Consider the following 26,333-nt stretch of genomic DNA (forward strand, 5'->3'; position numbering starts at 1 on the left):
TTAGTAAGTAGGAGTATATTACTTATTACATCAATCACATGTGATTAATATACAACATTCAAAAGATTTGGCTACTCATTAGCCGTTTTACCAAACAGTTTCCTTCAACTGATTTTTATAAACATTTTATATGTTTTAAACTCCTTATTACACTGTACCTCTTCCTCTGTTTATCATATTTCAAACTTATTTACAACTGTGTTTCAAACAAATGTTCCTTATACTTATATTGTTTTATCAAACTTATGCCTTCAAAATTGTTTTATAGATTGACATCAAGTCGATCTTTCCTTAAACTAATATTTATGTTTCAAATGTTTTACCAAACTTATTTATGCTTTTATATTATAAATTGCATGCCTCTATATGTATAGTTATATAAGGAATGTTTAAAAGACTTAGGAAGGCTATCCACCCTATTTCCTTTTCGAGCCTTGAGATGTGGTCTGGTGGGATATTGGATACTCGTCCGAAGGTCGTTTAAATATTAGTTATATATCATGTGTACATATAAAGTCAAAAAAGGTTCTTCTAGTTCATCCTATGCCCTTGGGTAGCAAGGGTATACATCCACGTCCATACGTACCACTTAGATTACTAGTAAGCTACCATTTGGGTAGTTCAGGAAGATACTAGAACTATTACTAGAACACGATATCATACAACGAGTCAGTTCATTCATGAGTCAATACTTTCTAGAACGTTGCTGTGCAATACATATACATCTATATTAGGACGAGAACATATACAATTATACTAGAACACTTACATGACAATACTTGCTAGATAAAGAGATCACACATTACCGCTAGCACACGTAGAACATTTCAGTACACCATAAGTACAATTACGTGATCACACTTACATGAGTACGCTTTCATATACATAGGATAGACGTCATTAGGGGCTATAGCTCAGAACCAGTTTAGGATCTAACTATACTGATAAAACACACTACGATTGTGATTGTTATATCGAGTATACATGATCGTAGGTAATGTGGTGCTCACGGCTTGCATTCATGCAAGGGTCGTGTGTGGGTCCTAAAATCCCTCTGATAGGGGAGCGAAACAGTCTGGGATCTAGACATCACATTATACCTTATCCATCAAATAAGGCAAGTTGAGTATCGGTGTATTGATATATATACCTATATATATATATCCAAATACTGTGGTACTTGGTAGGTTTACCCTAAATTTAAGGTAATAGGTACGGTTGTAGTTCGACACTACACCATAGTACCATTCCTTTCCCATTACATTCACTTCGCGAATTTTTCATAGGAAGCGCGGTAATGTAGATGCTATATGTTGATAAATAGTAGCCCTTTTAGAGCTACGATTTAGTACTACGTTAATTTTTCCAGTACATATTTCAGTGATAACCTCACTTAAACATAAATATACAAAAGATATTTTGAGTAATGATAGTTATACTTTGGAAAAATACTTACTCTTACAAGAGACACACACACACAGAACAGTTAAGTCTTGGTAGAAGACTCCTTTTGTTACTAATAGGAATCATAGGGATTTCTAGGGATTTTTCAAACATATACAGTTGAGCTACAAATATTTTCATACTTATACTCGTTTTCTTTCAAAGAAATGTCAAGTCTTAGAAATTATAAGTTTTCGCAAATTAAGACACATTACTACTTATGATCTCACCAGCTTTAAAGCTGATACTCGCTTTCAAAATTACTTGTATCCTCAGGTCATAATAGACAGGTACCGATGCAAGGAAAACCGAAGATGGAGCTTATTCAAGACTTATCTTTCATTTTGATTTATGCTTTTGTGTTTATCAAAATTTGTCAGAATACAATTGTATAAACAATTATTTTATTAATGCAATGGACGATGTTGTTGCTTGTTTACTACTTTACATTGTTGTTGATATTATACATGACGTCCTCCGCCCCAGAACGTTTCCGCCGTTCTCGGTTTTGGGGTGTGACAGATTGGTATCAGAGCATTGTTTATAGTGAATTGAGTATATCAACCCATAAAAGATATACTAACTATAAATACAATGGGATTAAAAATACTCTGATTTAGAGTTTATACTTTAAATAAAATATTTAAGTAAGTATACGTGCCTGCATTCATACTAAAATCAGTGTCACTAGGACAGTACAAAAGAATTACGATTGTTGGGCAACACAAGTGTGCTTAGAGACATATGGTCAAAACTGGGAAGATATAGCCTGATCGCCTATATTATCCGAGGGTTGACTAGCATGTGCCTAAGTTTAAGTGTGTGGTTGCAACAATGCTAAAATCTTACCAACCCTACCACAATGAGAACAATAGAACATAACATAATAATTTAAAATACTATAGGAGTATTTGGTGTTACTATAAGTACTTTATACTTGAGAATTAAAACGGGATCTTCATTATTAAGTTGATAGTTGCTAAGTGGATACACTGAGGCTATATGTAATTAGGATGTTATAGACTTAGAATTTGTGAAAATTTTGCCTTACCCCTATTCTGTGTGAATTTGGAACTAAGGTCACTCATTCGAAGGTCTATCCTGTTTAGATTACACATAGCTGGTATGCACTTCACAAATAGTGATGTAACTAATGAAGCTTTTCTAAATAATTATCTAGATAGTTCGTCTGATAATTATCCTCTTACCCTAAATTCTCGCATAAAAATCATAGCTGGACTCCATCCCTGTGACAACCAATATCTTCCGAATAAAGTCATAGCTGGTTGGTTTGGAGAAGAACCAGGGAATGATCATCCTATCCCCTTGGATGATCACCGTAATGAAGACTTTTCGTACGATGCTATCCCCGAGCCAGAGGTTGAGAACCTACCCCGAGTAGCTCCCGTTTCAAATTCCTAACCCTCTTCCGGCTTTTCATGGCCTGACCCTGAGTAAGTGGAATGCTTGGAAACATGGAGCCAAGAACAAGATCAGCCCATGCCATTTATTGGCAACCGAAACTTTTACGACTTGAGCAATGAGGGCTTAGCAGATATAGTCTTGCCAATCTTGGTCCGCAGAGAGGCCATAAATGAGATTCAAGGCAGGACAGCCCTACATCAGATTTCAGAAGAAGTCGCCTATGCTAGAATGCATACCCTCCACACCCTTCTTCTAGAGGATGCTCACGAGAGATCAGAGAGAAACCATGAAACCCGGCTACAAGCACTAGCTGAATCACAAGCCGAAGTCATAGGACTCCGAGTACGCCAAATGGTGTGCGAAAGACACCTACTTGACAATGGAACGTCAATTGGTTGAACTAAGAGTGCACCAGAGGGATGACCGTCGCCCGTAGTAGACGCTTTACTTATTTCCCTTATAAAAAGGAATCGTTTTCTGTCTATGCCCGATGTGGCATTTTCTATGAAATTATCTTGTTCAGTACGAACTTTAGTTAGGTCTTTATACTGTCAGGAACTATCTTCTGGGGATATGATGTGAGACCTTTAAAAAGCCGTTTTCCAAAACCCTTACATCGTGAATATCAAAGATATTGACAGCCGGCTAACTGTTGCGTCATTCTTCATTTCAAGTACTTTTATCTTACTTTCATTAGAGTCTATTTAAATCATACTTTAGTCAAGTCATTGAACTATAGTAATTTATCTCCGGAGACACTTCCAAGTCTCTTTCAGTGGTTGGATCTTGTTATTTACCAACCCACGATACCTCAGTTCGAACGCCAAACGTCTTGTGACCATTCTACGAACATACTTCCATTTCGTACCAGGACTGCATCATAGGGATGTAGGTCAAACTTTAGAGATCATACTCTTACTCTTTTCATGAACAATCTAAGTACATCAGGGTCAACCATAATTGCTTACAAATCTTTACTCTTTCATGTTACAGAATCATGGCGTCGTCCGGAAACAACCAGCCAAGCAACGAGACCTCTACTTTTCCGATGGACGCCGCCACCTTTCAAACGACAGTTACAGCTGCCGTAGTGGCGGCCGTAACCGCGGTCATGGCGCACCGTAGCGCTAACATCACAATCAATGCTGCTAATGGGAATAAAGTTTCCAATCGCAATATCCATCCAGGAAGTCATCCAACAGTAACATCCACAGGCTCGCAAAGCCAGAAAGCAGAGAACAAGAAAAGAAAATGTCAAGCCAAAGTGGAACGCAAACGGTTTCAGAAAATTGCCAGACAGCAGCCACAAACCTCTGCCATCCCAGTACCGAGCAGACCATATAAGGGAACACTCCCGAAGTGCGACCGGTGCAATTTCCACCACGAGGGAATGTGCCGAGTCTTGCAGTGCGTGAACTGCAACAAGAAAGGACACATCGCCCGTTTCTGTAGAGCTACCTCCACCACTAGGGCCAGCCTAAATTGCTATAACTGTGGTGAGTTTGGGCACTATAAAAGAGATTGCCCAAAGAAGGAAAACAAGGAAAGCACTCGTGTTCCCATAACTCCTACCCGACACTTCACTTCCTCCACTGATGTGAGTACTAGCCAGTCATGCCACCAATGCGGTGAGTTAGGGCACTTCAAGAAGGATTGCCCGATAACGCAGAACCCTGGCGCAGACGGGAAGATTCCCAGGATCATAGCTGCAGGAGAGCCTGCTCAGGAATCACGTTAATGTATTTAAGGCGTTTCGTTGTAACAGACTTATAAACTATCTAGAACTAGTGCAACTAGAGTCTTACCTTTTGCGAGATCCTGTCTGTATAGGAATGCTCGTGCTGCGTATACTTGTCTTTTGTAGTATATCTTATTCGCAGCGATAGTCTAGTGGTAAATCTAAAGTACTGTAACTCTGTTCATGGTTGCACAGTTGTGTTTTGTCTGTAATCGTCTATGTTTAATTCTAATGTCTTTAAAGTTTCTGTATGATTCCGACATTATCATACAATCAGATTCAATTTGATCGACGCGAAAACAGCTTCATGCGTACATCTCTTTCTTCTAGATCACTTTTTCAGCGAAGCCGTCTTATCAGATCGCCGAAGTGCTCATTCCAGGATTACCTCATAGATAGTTTCTTTCCAAGGAAATCCTCGATGTACCACTCGTGCAGTACGTCAAGTGCAATCTAGGAAAATTCATACGGATGATCTATCACTGAGGAAGGTATACATAAGAGTGTTATATAATCAAGGTTCTACAGGTTTAGAATTAATGATTTCGCCTTAACTCTTTTCCTCCTTGGGATGTGAGGGTAAGGAAGAATCAGTTATTCGACTACCTTTTCAATCTTAATTATATACGCCTCGTATACACGAAATGGTGATCGTGAAGCCCTGTATGAATTCTCAAATGGACTTCAGGACGGAGAAACTGCCTAAGTATACGAGTAATCACATCGTTATAGACTTAGAACCCAGTACAACTCCCGAAAACAGATCGCCCTATAGTTTAAACACCCATGGAGATACCAGAACAGTGCAAACAACTAAGCGAACCACATAGAATTAGAATTAGAAGACTAGGTTTCTCACCCTAGAGAACCTCGGTCATATTCTTCCAGAGATCGACGAATCGCATCGTATGTGCCTCAGATATCGAGGACTTCGTCAAAACTTTCATAGAAAGCGTTATCTCTGCCTCGCATATACAAAATGGTTGAGCAAACGTAAGGAAAGAATTTACTTCCAGGAATGGATCTGGAATCCGAATATCACCAGTTCGAGTGTTAGGGGAGGATGTCCGGAAGACTATCTCCTAAACCCGATACGGACACTTCGAGTTCGTAGTGATACCTTTCCGATAGGACCAATACGCCCATGGTTTTCATGAGTTAAATGAAGGGTTACGTCTTTCTTACTTGGATCAATTCGTCATTTCCCCATGAAATGACTTACTTATCTACCCTCGTAGTAAGAAGAAGGCCCATGGTAACATTCCTACAGAGGAACTTTTAGCAAAGTTCTCTAGGCATGAGTTTTGAAATTGAAGAGTCAAATTTCTAGGACACACTGATGGCAATGTGAGAAATTTTGAGTACTCTCTCAATTTGTCAAAACCGTTGAGCATTTATCAACACCAGAGACTCCGACAGTTTTTCGCCAGATTCTAGGTCTTACCGACCTACCGCCTTAGTTCATTCAGAACTCCTCGCAAGCTACAGAAACTCGTACGACTTTGACCCAGCAAGGGGTGGCCTTTGACTGAGGAGTTACGTAAGAAAAGGAACCTTTGAGTTTCCAAGTGAGTGACCAAGTTCTTTAGGATGACTCACTTTGGGAATGGCTTAATACGCTTCGTAAAGCGTGGAAATCTAAATCCAAGTTAGACAGGACCTCTGAGATTCTTATCAAAATTGGTCCTGTGCCTCACACAAACAAGACCTACTCCGCGAACTCAGTATCATACTTTCTACTCTTCGCATCTCGATCGTAAAACCATACCTTTCCGTTAGGACTCTTGCAAGTCCACTCGTCGAGATCCTCGCCTTCGTATTAGAACCGTAGTGACCCTCGACCGAGAGGTCAAGCGGACGAAGAAACGCCATCGCCAGTTAGTGAAGGTTCGTTGGAATGCCAACCGAGAACCCGTTATCACTTAGGTGCGCTAGAACCAATCGATTAGGAAGTTTCCTCCTCATGACTCAATCATTCGTGCATACTTCCTTTCTTAAATTCTAATTTCGGGACGAAATTCCTTCTAACGGGGGGATGATGTGACAACCCGATATTTCGAGACAATGTAATGTAAACCAATCAAATTTAGGTCAAAATGTAACTTTCCTAAAATCTTATTTGGGTTAATTAAAGTAGTAGGAATCTTATCAAGGTTTTCGTACATATAAAGAACCCTAAAATCCGAGTTATAACGAAGAAGTTATGACCAACCGAAGATTCTCGGAAAAACCGGCATCAGCGATTAATCGTAAGACGTGAAATTTCGATGCAATAGTTTTTAGCCTTAAGTATCTAAATGGAAGTTATAGACAACCTCAATCTATGATCGTGCATAAAAAGAACGTCCAAATCTGACTTCGGATGTGAAAGTTATGAATTTTAGAAGAAATTCCTTAATCACGTCATTTTAATAAATAAATAATAAAAATAATTTCGGAATTTGCCAACGGAATCTAAACGAAAGTTGTAGATCATGGTCTCACCTTCGCGTGGATATAAAGAACGTCAAAAACGGAGTTCGTATGAGGGAGATATGAATTTTAGAAGTTTAATTAAAATAAATATAAATTTAATTATAAATTCCCGGTATTATCCGAAGGGGAGTCATCGGATAGGGCCGAAGTACGCCCCGCGTACCTTCGTACGCCCCGCGTACTGAGATCAAGGGCTTCGGATCGTCCACGTCGCCAATATCCGAGGAATCCGACCCGTCCGACCCGTCCGAAGCTCCGACCCGTCCGACCCGCTGTCCCGTCCGACCCGCCGTCCCATCCGACCCGCGTACCCAGCAACCCGTCCCATCCGAACCGAGGCAGTCGAGGCTTCGGTCACGCATGACGTACGAGCGTACGCCCCGCGTACGGAGGCGGTTCAGCCTTCCTATAAATAGGATGCGAGGCGTTCCGAAAAAGTTGCTCAATTCTCTCATTTCTCTCTCGATCTTGCCTCGTTTTCCATGCCCGTTATAACCCGAAGCTCTGGTCTTTTTGCTCAAGTCCCGAGGGTCGATTTTACTCCCGAGATTCCCGAGAATCCCGAGGAAAATCCGTTTCCCGAGACGAAACTCTGCCCGGTTTTCCATCTCGCTATCTTCAAGCTTTCATGTGAGTTCATACCCCTTAAATATTGTTTTAAACTACTTTTAAATGCTTTATGGGGGGGGGGTACAAGTAGAATCATGCTACTTATTATGCCAATTGCATGTGATTAGTAAGTAGGAGTATATTACTTATTACATCAATCACATGTGATTAATATACAACATTCAAAAGATTTGGCTACTCATTAGCCGTTTTACCAAACAGTTTCCTTCAAATGATTTTTATAAACATTTTATATGTTTTAAACTCGTTATTACACTGTACCTCTTACTCTGTTTATCATATTTCAAACTTATTTACAACTGTGTTTCAAACAAATGTTCCTTATACTTATATTGTTTTATCAAACTTATGCCTTCAAAATTGTTTTATAGATTGACATCAAGTCGATCTTTCCTTAAACTAATATTTATGTTTCAAATGTTTTACCAAACTTATTTATGCTTTTATATTATAAATTGCATGCCTCTATATGTATAGTTATATAAGGAATGTTTAAAAGACTTAGGAAGGCTATCCACCCTATTTCCTTTTCGCGCCTTGAGATGTGGTCTGGTGGGATATTGGATACTCGTCCGAAGGTCGTTTAAATATTAGTTATATATCATGTGTACATATAAAGTCAAAAAAGGTTCTTCTAGTTCATCCTATGCCCTTGGGTAGCAAGGGTATACATCCACGTCCATACGTACCACTTAGATTACTAGTAAGCTACCATTTGGGTAGTTCAGGAAGATACTAGAACTATTACTAGAACACGATATCATACAACGAGTTAGTTCATTCATGAGTCAATACTTTCTAGAACGTTGCTGTGCAATACATATACATCTATATTAGGACGAGAACATATACAATTATACTAGAACACTTACATGACAATACTTGCTAGATAAAGAGATCACACATTACCGCTAGCACACGTAGAACATTTCAGTACACCATAAGTACAATTACGTGATCACACTTACATGAGTACGCTTTCATATACATAGGATAGACGTCATTAGGGGCTATAGCTCAGAACCAGTTTAGGATCTAACTATACTGATAAAACACACTACGATTGTGATTGTTATATCGAGTATACATGATCGCAGGTAATGTGGTGCTCACGGCTTGCATTCATGCAGGGGTCGTGTGTGGGTCCTAAAATCCCTCTGATAGGGGAGCGAAATAGTCTGGGATCTAGACATCACATTATACCTTATCCATCAAATAAGGCAAGTTGAGTATCGGTGTATTGATATATATACCTATATATATATCCTAATACTGTGGTACTTGGTAGGTTTACCCTAAATTTAAGGTAATAGGTACGGTTGTAGTTCGACACTACACCATAGTACCATTCCTTTCCCATTACATTCACTTCGCGAATTTTTCATAGGAAGCGCGGTAATGTAGATGCTATCTGTTGATAAATAGTAGCCCTTTTAGAGCTACGATTTAGTACTACGTTAATTTTTCCAGTACATATTTCAGTGATAACCTCACTTAAACATAAATATACAAAAGATATTTTGAGTAATGATAGTTATACTTTGGAAAAATACTTACTCTTACAAGAGACACACACACAGAACAGTTAAGTCTTGGTAGAAGACACCTTTTGTTACTAATAGGAATCATAGGGATTTCTAGGGATTTTTCAAACATATATACAGTTGAGCTACAAATATTTTCATACTTATACTCGTTTTCTTTCAAAGAAATGTCAAGTCTTAGAAATTATAAGTTTTCGCAAATTAAGACACATTACTACTTATGATCTCACCAGCTTTAAAGCTGATACTCGCTTTCAAAATTACTTGTATCCTCAGGTCATAATAGACAGGTACCGATGCAAGGAAAACCGAAGATGGAGCTTATTCAAGACTTATCTTTCATTTTGATTTATGCTTTTGTGTTTATCAAAATTTGTCAGAATACAATTGTATAAACAATTATTTTATTAATGCAATGGACGATGTTGTTGCTTGTTTACTACTTTACATTGTTGTTGATATTATACATGACGTCCTCCGCCCCAGAACGTTTCCGCCGTTCTCGGTTTTGGGGTGTGACACCCAAGCTTAGCCTTGGCCGTAAACTCCACTTTTTATGCTCAAATGATGATGTTTAATGCCTTCAAGCCTTCCTTGTTGTCAAGTCTAAATTCCTAAACACCCTAGAAGAGTTTTTGAAGCCTTAAACTTGGATTTGTGGGGTGTTTGTGGTGTTTACGGCCTAAGCACATGCTTGGGCCGTAAACTCCTTTTTAAGTACCATTTTCTTGTGTTTTAATGTCCAAACCCTTCTAGTCATAAGCCTTAATTAGTGTACTAGCTTAAAGGAAGGAAAAACATGGCCTTGGGCATGAATTTGGGGGTTTACGGCCTAAGGAGCTTCTTAGGCCGTAAACTCCTTTATGGTCCTTGATTTCTATGGTTTTTGGCCCCTAAATTCAATGAAGCATGAATAGGTTGAGATAGAGGATGAGTACTTACGTTTGGAGGTCGGAAATTAGCGGAATCGGGGCCGATTTCGAGTCTAGAGAGAGAAAGTAGAGAGAGAGAGTGGGTGTGTAGTAAATGAGTGTTCAAATGTTGTGCCCACCCATTGCATATGTCTTGGGAATCGCACCCGATACACGGCTACCCGATGTTTAAAGTTAACTGGGTTAAAACTTTTTACCCGGGTGAAGTGGTTGAAAAGGTAAAACCACTCTATTAGGTTAAACGGGGTTAACACGTATGACTTATATTTCTTATAAAAATATTAAGTCATGCATAGACTTAGATATTTGGATATTGTCGGTTCCAAATATTACATAAAATAACGTATAGTGACCCGTTTCGTTAGTGAAAATGGGATTTTAACGGAATTAGATTTGGGGTTGTCACAGTTTTCCTAGTATTTATTACATAATATCGGACTATGGCATACTTCTTAATGAACAGAAAGATAATAGTAAAACTTCTGCTGTTCGAATACATACCAGCTTTTCACGTTTTTGAAAACACATGCATTTTAAAAATACGTCAACATAAAGTTGTTGAGTCCACAGGTTTTGACTCCATAAAATAATACATTTTCTAACATTCAAAAGTATAGTTTTGAAAGTATCATTTTGACTCTCCAACATTTAGTATGTATATTAGGTATAATAGTATACTTATTAAGTAAGTGTTATACCTAAACATTTCTTAATCCTAAGGTATAAGTAGGGGACAACTTATACTTAACATTAATACTTGTATACGACAAAGTATAATGTTACTAACAATTTGCTACCATGAGCCTGTAACCACTGCTATGACATAATACCTCTGATAGAACACACTCATGATTTACCATGAGAAACAAACACACTCATGATTTACCATGAGAAACAACACCGTACGCTTCATCAACGCCGGAACAATAACAAATAAAAGGATAGTTCATCACTTGCTTTTGGTTGACTGTAGCTAACAGTCACAAGTGGGGTTGTTGACCCGTATACTAATTATACACGACTACCTCGCTCACACGGCATTAACGGTTACAGTTTAGAGGATTTCCGCAAAGATCCCCAATCTTAGTTGATGAATACAATTACTCATGTAGACTTTGACGGCTTCCTATAGCTCTGACAACAAAAGCATCTTCATGTCTAAAACCCTAAGTTACTAGACTATGCTTTTAAACATTACTTCTAACTTCATAATATTTAGGCAGTATAACAACTATATCTTGAAGTAAAACCAGGTTTTATCTAAACCTAAAACCAATAATAACAACATACAACGTTTCTAATTTTATCTTGACATAAAACTATCAATAACAATACTAAGTTTTATCTTAGCATAAAACTAACAATAACAACATATAACATATCTAGTTTTATCTTGACATAAAACTAACAATAACAACATATAACATATCAATTTTTATCTTGACATAAAACTAACAATAACAACATATAACATATCTAGTTTTACATAAAACTATTAATAGCAACCTACTTTATAACTTAACATATAGAACTTTCGAATATAACTTCGGTATTATATCGCACACAACATATATATATATATATATATATATATATATATATATATATATATATATATATATATATATATATATAATCCTAAGTATAACTCAAGATCTACATTAGTAAATTAACATACTGATAAGTTGATAATAGTTGTATATATTCAAAATATTATATTTAGAACAATCATATCCCGGTTATCGTAACTATATACTATCACATAGACTTAACATATATATATATATATATATATATATATATATATATATATATATATATAATATCTAGCATGCGTTTTCCACCAAAATATTATAAAGTGGGGCCGTGAAACTCACTCTAGTTGCGTGATTTTATGTTATCTAAGCAAAAACGTTCAGCATACGAGATCGTCGGGGTCAGGATGCAAAATGGCCTCAGCAAAGGAGAGAAAGGAAAGACGTTTAGGTGTAATAATGGATGAAGTCGTACCTGCTATTTATAGTAAGGGTTTTAGAAACTCACGTCGTGAGTTTCATAAGGCTCACGTCGTGAGTCTTGCATGATCATCCCGTAGTCTTGCCATTTGCGTCCCTAGCTTCGGAAGGTGGCCATGTGACTCCTCCCGTCGTGAATCAATCCTTGCTCACGTCGTGAACTTTTGGTTTATCACTTCGTAGACTTGCCATGCGCTTACTAGCTCCTAAATCTGGCCTTATGACTCTGCACCTTGTGAACATTTACGTTCACCTCGTGAGTTTAGTCAGACTAGGGTTTCTGACAGCTGAATCTTCAAAAGGTCGTAACTTTCACATACGTACTCCGTTTTTGACGTTCTTTATATCCACGCGTAGGTATTTACAAGATCTACAACTCTCATTTTGATTTTAATAGCTAATTCTAAGTATATTTTAAATTCCTCTTCCTATAGAGATTTATAGTGTTCGGTTTATCATAACTACTTCATGCGAAGTCAGATTCAGACGTTCTCCATATTTTTGAAATCATAAGGACGTATACTTTGAGTTGTATCATAACAAAAGTTCATATTTGTATTAGATTTTCTCATGAAATACATAGTACATTTATCACATTACATGATCAACATAATCACATGTGATTGTTATTGACCTATTTTGGCTAGTGTTACATTCTCCCCCCGTTAGAACAATTTCGTCCCGAAATTTATCTTGTGGATAAGGTTTTGTCAAATAGTTGGGGGTATTTTTCTTTCATCTGATCTTCATGTTCCCAAGTAAATTTAGGTCCTCGCAAAGAGTTCCATCGAACTTTCACTATGGGAATATGACTTTGCTTTAATCGTTTGACTTCTCGATCCATAATCTCAACATGTTCTTCTACAAAGTTGAGTTTCGTATTGACTTTTATTTCATCGAGAGGTACAACAAGAGTGTCATCAGATAGACATATTTTGAGATTTGATACGTGAAAAACATCGTGTACATTAGTTAGCTCTTGAGGCAACTTGAGTTGGTATGCGACAGAACCAATTCTTGCCAGAATTTCAAAAGGTTGGGTTTAGTTTGCCTCATTTCCCGAATCGAATTACACCTTTCCAAGGGAAGACTTTCAACATTACTTTATCTCCAACTTGGAATTCTAAAGGCTTGCGTCTTATGTCAACATAGCTCTTTTGACGATCACGTGCAGCCTTTAATCGATCCTTAATTTGCATGATCTTTTCAGTTGTCTCGCGGATTATTTCTGGTCCAATACGTAAGGTATCGCTTGTACGTTCTCTGGCCATCTGTGTATCTCCAACTTCTACCCAACATACTGGGGAACAACATTTTCGTCCACAAAGAGCCTCAAACGGTGCAGACTTGATGCTGGTGTGATGACTATTATTGTAGGAAAACTCAATTAACGGTAAATGAGTATCCCACGCATTTCCAAAGTCTATTACACAGGCTCGAAGCATATCTTCTAAAGTCTGAATGGTTCTCTCACTCTGACCATCAGTCTGTGGATGGTAAGCTGTACTCATGTCTAGACGTGTTCCTAAGGATTTTTGAAGAGATTGCCAAAATCGTGAAGTGAATCTACTATCACGGTCAGAAATAATAGAATTTGGAAGTCCATGCAATCTGATAATTTCCTTAAGATAAACTCTAGTCAGTTTCTCCATCTTGTCGTTCTCCTTAATTGGTAAGAAATGGGTGGACTTAGTCAATTTATCGACTATCACCCAAAAAATGTCGGACCCACTAGGAGTTTTAGGTAACTTAGTGATGAAGTCCATTGATATCTGCTCCCATTTCCATTCAGGTATTTCTGGTGGTTGAAGTAAACCTAAAGGCTTTTGATGTTCTGCCTTCACTCTAGAACAAGTCAAACATTTGCTCACATAAGTAGCAATTTCTGCCTTCATGTTTGGCCACCAATAATGTACTTTTAAATCTAAGTACATTTTGTCAGAACCTGGATGCGCGGAATATCTGGACTTGGGGGCTTTTTCTAAGACCAAGTCCCTGACTTTACAGAACGTAGGCGTCCAAACTCGGTTCATAAAGTATTGTATTCCGTCGTCTTTTCGTATAAGTTGCTTTTCCATTCCTCGCAAAGCTTCGTTCTTGATGTTTTTCTTCTTTTAGAGCCTCAAGATGAGCTTTTCTAATTTGTGTGGTAAAGTTAGAATGGATAGTTATAGTTAATGCTCGTACCCGTCGAGGTTTAATATATTCTTTCCGGCTCAAAGCATCTGCTACCACGTTTTCCTTTCCGGGATGTTAACGAATCTCACATTTGTAATCATTCAACAATCCCATCCATCTTCTTTGTCTCATATTAAGATCTTTTTGGTCGAAGATGTGTTGGAGACTCTTGTGGTCGGTAAAAATAGTACACTTGGTACCGTATAAATAATGTCTCCAAATTTTTAGTGCAAAAATCACAGCTCCCAATTGAAGATCATGGGTAGTGTAATTATTTTCATGCATCTTAAGTTATCATGATGCATAGGCAATAACTTTCCTCTTTGCATCAACACACATCCCAATCCTTGATTTGATGTGTCACAGTATACAACGAAATCTTCTTTCCATCAGGAAGGGTTAGGATTTGTGCACTACACAACATTTGCTTCAGTTTCTGAAAAGACAATTCTTTTTTGTCTTCCCAGTTGAACTTCATATTTTTCTGGGTTAGTGTTGTAAGTGGCTTGGCTATTTTGGAGAAATTCTCTATGAATCTTCGCTAATACCAGCAACTCCTAGGAATTAACGCACCATTGTTGGCGTCTTTGGTGCTTCCCAATTCCTGATTGCTTCAACTTTGGATGAGTCAACATAAATCCCTTCGTTGCTAACTACATGACCTAGAAATTGTACTTCTCTAATCCAAAACTCACATTTGGAGAATTTAGCGTTCAACTTTTCTTTTCTTACTAGTTTCAAGATTATTTGCAGGTATTGACCATGTCCCTCCTTGGTTCGTGAATATATCAATATATCATCGATAAATACGATCACAAATTTATCCAAGTATGGTTTGAAAACACGATTCATGAGATCCATAAACACTGTTGGGGCATTGGTTAGTCCAAAAGACATAACTAAGAACTGATAACGACCATAACGAGTTCTAAATGCTGTTTTTGGAATGTCGTCTTCTTGTACTCTGAGTTGATGGAATCCTGATCTAAGATCTATATTTGAGTAGTAGCTAGATCCTTGCAGTTGATCGAATAGATCATCAATTCTCGGAAGTGGATAACGATTCTTGACCGTTAGCTTGTTCAGTTCGCAATAATCAATACACATTCAAAAGGATCCATCCTTCTTCTTGACAAACAAGATTAGTGCTCCCCAAGGTGAAAAACGTGGTCGGATAAAGCCTTTGTCAAGAAGTTCTTGTAGTTGGCTAGACAATTCTTGCATTTCAGATGGAGCCAACCGATAAGGAGATTTTGCTACTAGTTTTGCTCCTAGAATTAAGTCGATTCGAAACTCAACTTGTCAGACAGGAGGTGTTCCAAGTAGATCTTCAGGAAACACGTCAGGGAAATCACATACTTGAGGTATGTCCTTGATTTCTTTTGTTTGTCTCTTCCTATCTACAATGTGGGCTAAGAATGCGTTACATTTCGTATGTAGATATTTTTGGGTCTTAGTTCAAGAGATGACTTTGAGGTTCTTCCCAGATTTGTCGCCATAGATAATCAGAGCTTCGTCGTTTGGTAAGGGTAGTCGTATGGCTTTCTCATGACATAGAATTTTGGGGCGGTGTGAAGATAACCAATCTATGCCAATTATAACATCAAAACTACCGATAGGCATTGGCATGAGGTTGACGTGAAAAAGTTAGTTATTATGAGTTAATAGACAGTTTTCTAGGATTTTATGTGTTTTCTCAGTTTCACCGTTAGCGATTTCCACTTCATAGATTTCTTTTAATATGCTAGACTTATGACTTAACAATTTTCTAAATGTTGGAGTTATAAAGCTTCAATCTGCTCCAGAGTCAAAGAGTATAGAAGCATATAAATTATGTATAAGAAACGTACTAGATACGACCAAAGGGTCCTGGATAGCCTCTCTACTTCCAATCACAAATGCCCTGCCACATCCTATGCCTCCTTGACTCCTTAACTTTGAACATTCTTTTTTGATATGTCCAACCTCCCCACACTCGTAGCATTTTCTTCCTTCTCCATGGCCTGTCCCATTATTGGTATGTTGATCGACTGTTGCAGGTGTTGTGCTCCTGTAGTAACTAGCAGTATGCCCCTTTTTCTTGCACTTCATGTAGACAAAAAAGTCACCTGGATGATGACGGTTGCACTGATTGCACCATGAAGATTTTGGTTGAGTAGGTACTGCTGTTGTGGCTGCGTAGTTGGTTGCCACTTCTTGTCTTTTCTCAGATGATTGTTTGGGATTCTTTCTATTAAACTTGCGCTTGTTTGTTCTAGATTTGGGAGACTCAGCCTTTAAGACCACTTTTGTTCCTTGGATCTCTGTGAGGGTTAGCTGATGAGCTATCCTCTTGGTGCTGTCATATGTCGTAGGCTTTGATGCGATCACCATGCCTTTGATTTACGAGGCTAAACCCCATATATATCGCTCAATCTTTTTATATTCAGGGGTTACAAGTGCTGGACACATTACAACACGATCATTAAATCTAGCGGTATAAGCTTTAATTTCTGAACCCTTCATGGTTAGGATCCACAGTTCTTGTTCCATTTTATGTATCTCCTCCCTAGGACAATACTCCTCTACTAGCATCATTTTTAGCCTCTCCCATTTCATGGAATTTGCAGTATCAATTCCCATAGTATTCACATGGCTATTCCACCATGTAAGTGTTGCGTCAGCGTAAGTACATGCTGCAAATCGCACTTTACAATCATCTGGACAAATGCTTATTTGAAAGACGGATTCTGTCTTTTCTATCCACCTTGTCAATTTAACTACCCCTTCATTTCCTTGAAAGATTTTTGGCCTGGAATTCATAAAATCTTTGTAGGTACATGTTCTAGCGGTCCCTACATGGCCTTCATTTCTAACTCCATCTCTTGTGACATTAGATAGAGCCGCAACAATTCTTTGAGCTATGATTTCTTCAAGTTGTACTGTACTTATTGAGGGGTTTATTTCTGGTGGTGGTTGTGGTTGTTGTTGTTGTGGTGTTGATGGTCGGTTAAGGTTTAGCCGATTACTCCTTTTAGGCATTTTGTTTTAGTTCATATTATAAATAATAAGAATTTTTATGAGTTTTGTTAATCATTTAATACACGAGTACTAAATACTCTAGTTATTATTCACAGCGTAAAACATAATAGACAACATAATGATTACTGTAACGTACACTTCATATTATTACCAGTGGTTACATCAGTTTATTTAGGTTTATAAGAGAAAAGTTTCTATAAACATTGAAAAATTTGCAAGGTTTTATACATCCTTTCTATAAACTTTCCTCTTTTCGCCTTAACAAGTCTGATTTTCTCTTTTTACATAACCACTAGTTGTACCATATCTACCAGAAACCTAAGTGATGACCCAGCACGTCAGTGACATTAACCACTTGCTCTTCAAGTGCTTGAGTTCTCTGCTCAAGCCTTCCCGTGCATTCTTCATTTCTTGAGGTTTGATTGTAGAGCTCTAACTCTGCAATCCTGGCATCGTGAGTAATCATGTCATTATAATCAAAATTTATATGATGGTGGACATCCATCACCGATTCCTGATCTCGTGTCCTTTGTCCTTCTAGCATTCGCACTCTTCTAGAGAGATGAGTAGCCCTCCTTTTGACAATTTTCATCTTATCTTGAACTTTCACACTTTTCTCAAACAATTGAGAAAAAGTGTTATCTTCAGAAGAATGTGGGAGATGTGGTCGAGACGACTGACCAGTCTCATACATCTTGGCAGCTTTTTCTTCTGCCACCCATCTATCAACTGTTTGTGCGATCCGTGCAGGTTCATCTTGAGCTCTATGACTTCCTGAAGATGTTGCCTTCTGACTCTTCTTAATCTTTTGCCATATCGGTATAGATTTACATGCAGTGCGTTTCATCTTTACTTCTCCTGGAACTTTACGATAAAGAGTGTTCAGTGGTGGTAAAGATGATGCCACCGACTCTGTCTCCTCCATGGATTCGCTTTCTTCCATTGGTTCCCTCTCTTCCCATTCGTTGGAGGGTAAGGGTTGTCACACCCCAAAACCAAGAACGGTGGAAATGTTATGGGGCGGAGGACGTCATGTACTGTATCAAAACAATGAAAAGTTGTAAACAAGCAACAACATCATCCATTGCATTAATAATATAATTTTAATACAAGTGTTCTGTCAAATTATAATAGACACTAAAGTATAAACAAAATGAAAGATAAGTCTTGAACGAGCTCCATCTTCTCTAAACCTTGCATCGGTACCTGTCTATCGTTGACCTGAGGATACAAGTATTTTGAAAGCGAGTATCAGCTTTAAAGCTGGTGAGATCATAAGTACTTTAGTGTCTTAATTTGTATGTAAGTATTTGTATGTGTACGAATTGTAAGTATTGGAAATGTATAAGTATAAAAATGTTTTGTAAAACAACTGTAAACGTTTGAAAAACCCTAGAAATCCCAATGATTCCTACTATTATATAAGGGTGTCTTGTACAAAGACCTAACTGTTCTAAAAGTAGTCTACTACCAAGACTTAACTGCTCTGAATGTAGCCTTCTACCAAGACCCAACCGTTCTAAATGTTCGTTTCTTGTAAAAGTGTGTAATTTTCCCAAGTGTAACTATCATTAACAAAATAAAGTTTGTACATTTAATGTTTAAGTGAAAAGGTCACTAAATATATGTAAAGGGAAAATTAATGTAGTACTGTAGTGTAGTGCTATAGGAACTACTACTGTACTAACTACCTTAAACCGGATTTATATTAAGGCATCATGTGATTAATTGTACCATAGTATCGACTGGGTAACAATGACAAATGTAGGTCGTAAAAAGGTATGACGTTTGGCACCCGCAAACCTAGATGTCCGGCTGTAGCTAGCAGCAAGGTGTATGATAGTCAATCCAGTATAGATCTATACGCATACTCACGCTCTCCCTCCAAGAGACTCTGGCTACAAATCGGGCCATGACATTCAAGGCATGCTCCGATACAGTGGATCACAATTATGTCAACGTATTCATGTATATGTAATGTACTGAAATGTTCTACGTGTGCTAGTTGTAATGTGTGTTCTCTCTCTATCTAGCAGGTATAGTAATGTACTGTAATGTTCTAGCTGTAATGTATGTTCTCTCTATCTAGTTAGAATAGTAATGTACTGTAATGTTCTAGCTATTATGTATGTTCTCTCTATCTAGCAAGTATTGACTCATGAATGAACTAACTCATTGTATAATATCGCGTTCTAGTAATAGTTCTAGTATCTTCCTAAACTACCAATATGGTAGCTTACTAGTAATTTAACTGGTACGTATGGACCTGGATGTATACCCTTGCTACTCAAGGGCATTGGATGAAATGGAAGGACCTTTATGACTTATGCACATATGATATATAACTAATATTTAAACAACCTTCGGACGGATACCCGATGTCCCACCAGACCACATCTCAAGCGCGAAAAGGAAATTGGGTGGATAGCCTTCCTAAGTCTTTTAAACATTTCTTATATATCTGTACATATATAGGCATGCAATTGATAATATAAAAGCATAAAATGAGTTTTGTAAAACCTTTGAACATATTTATTATCTAAGAAAAGATCGACTTGATGTCAATCTATAAAACGGTTTGAAGGCATGGGTTTGATAAAACAGTTTAAGTATAAAGAAACATTTATTTGAAACACAATTGTAAATGAGTTTGAAATGGAACATACAGAGTAAAATGTACAGTTTAATAAAGAGTTTTAAACATATGAAGTGCTATAAAAATCATTTGAAGGAAAATGTTTGGTAACACGGCTAATGAGTAGCTAATCATTTGAATGCTGCTTATCAATTACATGTGATTGATATAATAACTAGCATGATTCTACTTGTATCCCCCTATAAAACATTTTAAAATAGTTAAAACATTGATTAAGGGGTATGAACTCACCTGTAGCAAGTCGGAAGGAAGTGTCGGATAAGTGTTTGGTGTCAAGTGAAGACTTAGACATGCACAAAGATCCTAATTACATATGAGGACATATGTATATAAACAGTTAGTCTTTAAACAACTAATAAACAAGTCAAGACACTCTAGGACATGACAAACACTTTGTATAAGTGTTATAAGTGCTAAGGAGTGCATCTAACTGTTGTAGGGAAAGTGTAGTATGATTGGGGTTCAAGGAACACTCTTAAAATGAGTTTACTCCCTAAGGACCAACACCCCTTGAGTTTACGGTCATAAACTCTTGAGTTTACAGTCGTAAACTCCTAACCTTTTGACCATTTGTTGTTTTGAAGTCTTCTACGCTATTCCAAGCATTCCTACTTCATGATTTAGCCTTAGGAAGTGTTGTGTGGCATCAAAACACTCCTAAATGGAGTTTACGGTCTAAGGACCATTTTTCCATGAGTTTACTACCTTAAACTCACGGGTTTTCTGCCTTAAACTCATAAGTTTGGTATTTGGTGGTTTTCAAGTCCTTAGCTCAAATATGGCATTAGTCTAGGTTAGATTCTAGGCATAAGGAACAACCATGGGACATTTATGGGACATTTAGACAACTTTTAAGGTGTTTACGGTTTTAGGAGATCCCCAAACCGTAAACACATATAAATGTAGGATTTTTGTGCTTTTTGTGTGATACACTCATCAAGGATGGATCTAGACAAGTCCTTAAGGCATTGTGAAACATCTAGACACCCTAAAGCACCTTAAGGCATTGTGAAACATCTAAACATCTCATTAATCTTGATCTCGTCGAGTAGGCTTACGAGAGTCCTATCGGAAAGGTATGGTTTCAAGATCGAGATGTGAAGAGTAAAATGGACACTATTGAGTTCGCAGAGTAGGTTTAGTCTGTGAGGTACAGGACCGATTCTGGCAAGAATTTCGAAGGTCCTGACTATCTTGGATTTAGCTTTCCGCGCTTTGCGAAGCGCATTAAGCATTCCCAGAGTGAGTTTTCCTAAAGGACTTGGCCTCTCACTTGGAATCTCTAAGGTTTCTTTTTCTTGTTTATCTTCCCAGTCAAGGGCCACCCCCTGTTGGGTCAAGGTCGTACGGGTTTCTGTGATTTGCGAGGAGTTCTGAATGAATTATGACAGTAGGTCTGTAAGACCTAGAATTTGGCGAATTCTTGTCGGCGTCTCTGGTGTCGACAAATTCTCAACGGTTTTGACAAATTGAAAGAGTACTCAAAATTTCCCACATCACTAATAGTGTGTCATAGGAAATCTGACTCTTTAATTTCAAAACTCGTGCTTAGGGAACTTCACGAGAGTTCCTCCGAAGGTAATGTTTCTCCGGGTTCCGTCTTACTACGAGGGTAGATAAGTAAGTCGTTACATGGAGAATGACTAACTGATCTATATAAGAAAGATGGACTCTATTCATTAAACTCATGAATGCTTTGAGCGTATTGGTCCTATCCGAGGGGTATCACTACAGACTCGAAGCGTCCGCATCGAGTTCGGAAGGTAGTCTTCCGGACATCCATCCCTAACACTCGAACTGGTGATATTCGGATCTCAGATCCATTTCTGATAATGTCAGAATCATAAGGAAAATTAAAGACATTAGATTTGACCAAAAGGCGTTACAGACAAAACACAACCGTGGAACCATCAACAGGGTTATAGTACTTTAGACTACTACAAGACCATTGCTTTGAATAAGGTATACTACAAAAGATAAGTATACGCAGCACGAGCATCCTTATACTGACGGAATCTTGCAAAAGATAAGACTCTAGTTGCACTAGTTCGGGATAGTTTATAAGTCTGTTACAACGAAATGACTAAATTACATTAACGTGGGTCTGGAGTATTCTCTCCTACGTCGGTGGTCGGTAGCATACGTCCGTCTGTGCCAACATTAGCTACTTCAGGGTAGTTCCTTTTGTAGTGACCTACCTTGCCACAACCGTAGCAAGCCTGGTTTACACTGGTCTTGGGCACCTGGTTGATCGGCCTTACTAGGATCTTGCAGTAACATTTGGTGTGCCCCTTTTTGTTGCAGTTTGAGCACTGTATCTCCCGACAAGGTCCATGGTGGTGATAACTGCATTTGATGCATTTTGGGAGATTTCCAGCATACTGTCTGGCTGGGTTAGGGACAACTGGTATACCCGAAGGGATGGTAGTAGGAGGTACAAATGTCGTAGCTGTGAATGTCGTCACTGGTGGTTGTTTCTTGTTCTCCCCTCGAAGCGATTTGTCCTTCTTTCTAGCCCAAAACGTCCGTTTGCTACTCTTGGTCTCGGGAGACAGGGTATCTTGGTAGTTTGATGTTCGTTGAGGTGTTTGATTGTTACTCGGATTGGAATTGTTGTTAACAATCCTGCTAAAATTTGCATTGTTAGCGTTAAGGTGGGTTAGAATAGCTGACACGGCAGCCGAGACTGCAGCATGAAAGGTAGCTGCATCAACCTGAAGAGTCGGTGCTTGGTTGATGGGTTGACCGGTTTTCTTTGGCGACATGATTCTATTTCACGGAAAGAAAATGAACTTGTGAGCTAGCACGGTTTAACCTAGATGTAGTTCGACTATTTATGTAAAGAATAGAAGTATGTTTTCATGAATTTGACCTATATCCCTATGATGCAGTCCTAATACGGATTGGAAGTACGTTCGTGAAGGTTTTGACCTACATCCCTATGATGCAGTCCTAGTACTGGGTGGAAGTAAGTGCGTAGAATGGTCTCAAGACGTTTGTTGTTCAAGCCAAGGTATATATGGTTGGTGAATAACAGGATCCAACCACTGAATGAGACTTGGAAATGTCTTCGGAGTTAAATTACTATAGTAAAATGACTTGACTAAATCATGTTTCAGATAGGCTCCAATGAAAGTATGATAAGAGTACTTGAATAAAGAAGGACACGGAAGTTAGCCGACTATCAATATCTTTGATATTCATGACGTACAAGATCGGGAAATGACCTGGTAAAAAGGTTTTACATCATATCCAGAGCAGATAGTCCTTAACAGCATAAAGACCTAACCAAAAGTACCTATGGTACAAGATAGTTTCATAGAAAATGCCACATCGGACATAGACATAAATCAATTCTTTTCTAACAAGGAAAGTAAAGTAAAGCATCTACTACTGGCGATAGTCATCCCTCTGGTGAACTCTCAGTTCAGCCAGTTGACGTTCCACATCAAGTAAGTGTCTTTCGTACACCCTCTGGCGTACTCGGAGCTCTATGACTTCGGCTCGTGATTCAGTCAGTGCTTGAAGAAGGGTTTCATGGTTTCTCTCAGACCTCACACGAGCATCTTCTAGACGAGTGGTGCAGAGGGTATGCATTCTCGCATCAGCGACAACTTCGGTGATCTGATGTAGGGTTGTCCTGCCTTGAATCTCATTTTGGGCCACTCTGCAGACCAAGATTAGCAAGACTCTGTTTGCTAAGCCCCCATTGCTCGAGTCGTAAAAGCTTCGATCACCATTAAATGGCGTGGGTTGATCTTGTCCTTGGCTCCATGTTTCCAAGCATTCCACCCACTCAGGCGTCGGGCCATGAAAAGTCAGACGAGGGTTAGGAATTGGAACAGGAGCTGCCTGGGGTAGGTTCTCAACCTCGGGTTCGGAGTCAGCATTGTCCGAAAGGTCTTCATCATGGTGATCATTCAAAGGGATAGGATGATCATTCTCTGGTTCTTCTCCAAACCAACTAGCAATGACTTCGTTCGGAAGGTACTGGTTGCCGTGGGGATGGAGTCCATCCATGTTATCTACGCGAGAATTGGGGTTAGAAAATAATTATTAGACGAACTATCTAGATAATTATTTAGAAAATCTTCATAAGTTACATCGCTATTTGTGAAGTGCATACCAGTTATATGTAATCGAAGCAGGATAGGCCTTCGAATAAGTGACCTTAACTCCATATTCAAACAGAATAGGGGTGAAGTAAAATTTTCATAGATTCTAAGTCTATAACATCCTAATTACATATAGTCTTAGTGTATCCACTTAGCAACTATCAACTTAGTAATGAAGATCCCATTTTAGTTCTCAAGTATAAAGTACTTACAGTAACACCAAATACTCCTATAGTATTTTAAATTTAATGTTATGTTCTACTGTTCTCATTGTGGTAGGGTTGGTAAGATTTTAGGCTTGTTGCAACCACACAACTACACTTAGGCACATGCTAGTCAATCCTCAGATAATATAGTTGAGTTCTCTATAGTCGATGCACATGTGAGTAGGTGAGCGAATTTTTAATGGTAAGTTTGTTGAGTTCTCTATAGTCGATGCAAATGCAAAACGATCCATCTTTCTTCTTGACGAACAAGACCGGTGCTCCCCATGGTGAGAAGCTTGGTCGAATAAATCCCTTCTTGAGAAGTTCGTTAAGTTGACTGGAAAGTTCCTGCATCTCGGCCGGTGCCAGACGATAAGGAGATTTGGCTACTGGGGTAGCTCCTGGCACTAAGTCGATTCTGAACTCGACTTGGCGTTGCGGTGGTAAACTGGGAAGTTCTTCTGGGAAGATGTCGGGAAAGTCGCGTACTTCTGGGATGTTCTGGATCTCTTTTAGTTCTTGACTGGTATCGACGACGTGTGCGAGGAATGCATGATATTCCTTTCGCAAGCACTTCTGGGCTTGAATGCATGAAATGATGCGAAGGCTCGTACAAGGTTTGTCACCATAGATAACTAAGGTTTCGTTGTTAGGAAGGTTAAGACGAACTGCTTTTTCAAAGCACATGATGTCGGCGCGAAGAAGACTCAACCAATCCATGCCGATGATAACGTCGAAACATTTAATTTGGACTGGCATGAGGTCTATCTTGAAAGTATGGCTATCTAAAGTTACGGTACAACCTACGTATATGTAGTTAGTACTCTCTGTTTTCCCGTTAGCCATTTCTACCGTGAATGAGTTATCTAAAGCACAGGGTTTTTGTTTAAGTAAGTGTGTGAATTTGTGGCTTACGGAACTTTTCTCTGCTCCACTATGGAAAAGTATGCAAGCATATGAGTTATCGAGGAGAAACGTACCAGTAACTATCGTAGGATCAGCTACCGCTTCCTCATGGCCTAGGGCCATAACTCTTCCTACTCCTCCAACCATCCCTGCTTTAGGGCGATTCCTCTTGTAGTGTCCCACCTCGCCATACCCGTAGCAAGTTTGGCCCATACCGACGTTAGGAACCTGGCGGCCTGAGCTGTTGGAGTTTGGCAGAAACGGGTTGTATGCCCCTTCCTATTGCAGTTAGTGCATTGCATCTCCCTGCAAGGTCCGCGGTCATAGAAGCTGCATTCGTTGCACTTCGGGAGAGACCCAGCATAAGTTTTTGCTGGTAAGGGGTTCGCAGGGACAACAGGAGTCACTGTGGCAGCATTGATCGCCACAATTTGTTGTTTATTGGAGGATCTTTGCGAAGCCCCTCTTTTCCTCTTATTCCACCCCTTCTTGTTGTGGTCGGGGTTGGACTTTTGTGGTACGGGTGTAGGGATTGTTGGGTTCTGAGGTTTCCTGTGATCTATGAGAGATTGTGCCAGTTCCTTGGCACTATCAAAAGTGATAGGCCTGGAGGCTAACACACTTGACTGGATCTAGGGCGACAGTCCCCAGATATAGCTCTCTATTTTCTTGCTCTCGAGAGCAACCATATCAGGGCATACGTTTGCTAGATCACAGAACCTATTAGTGTAGGTCGTGATGTCGCATCCAACCATTTGTAGACCCCAGAATTCCTGCTCGAGTTTTTGTACTTCGCCTTGAGGACAATACTCTTTCATCAGCATGTCCTTCAACTTTCCCCAGCTGATGGAATACGCCACCACCAGAGTCAGGTACTTAACATGGCCGTTCCACCATGTTAGTGCCCTGTCAGAGAAGGTACAAGTTGCGAACTTGACCTTGTTGCCTTCTTGGCATCCGCAGATTTCAAAGACAGATTCCATCTTCTCAATCCATTGTCTCAACACCATAACACCCCCAGTTCCATTGAAGCTGCGGGGTTTGGCGTT

At 38.9% G+C, this 26,333-nt stretch overlaps 1 protein-coding gene across 1 annotated transcript; it reads right to left on the minus strand.

Moving 5' to 3' along the window:
• Positions 1–16,171: 16,171 nt before the first annotated feature.
• Positions 16,172–16,753, minus strand: LOC111918168 (uncharacterized). The gene has a single exon (XM_023913826.1). It carries the CDS (start codon positions 16,751–16,753, stop codon positions 16,172–16,174), a length of 582 nt encoding a protein of 193 aa, XP_023769594.1.
• Positions 16,754–26,333: the final 9,580 nt, after the last annotated feature.

Source organism: Lactuca sativa, chromosome 9 (genome assembly GCF_002870075.4).
Source record: "Lactuca sativa cultivar Salinas chromosome 9, Lsat_Salinas_v11, whole genome shotgun sequence".
NCBI lineage: Eukaryota > Viridiplantae > Streptophyta > Magnoliopsida > Asterales > Asteraceae > Lactuca > Lactuca sativa.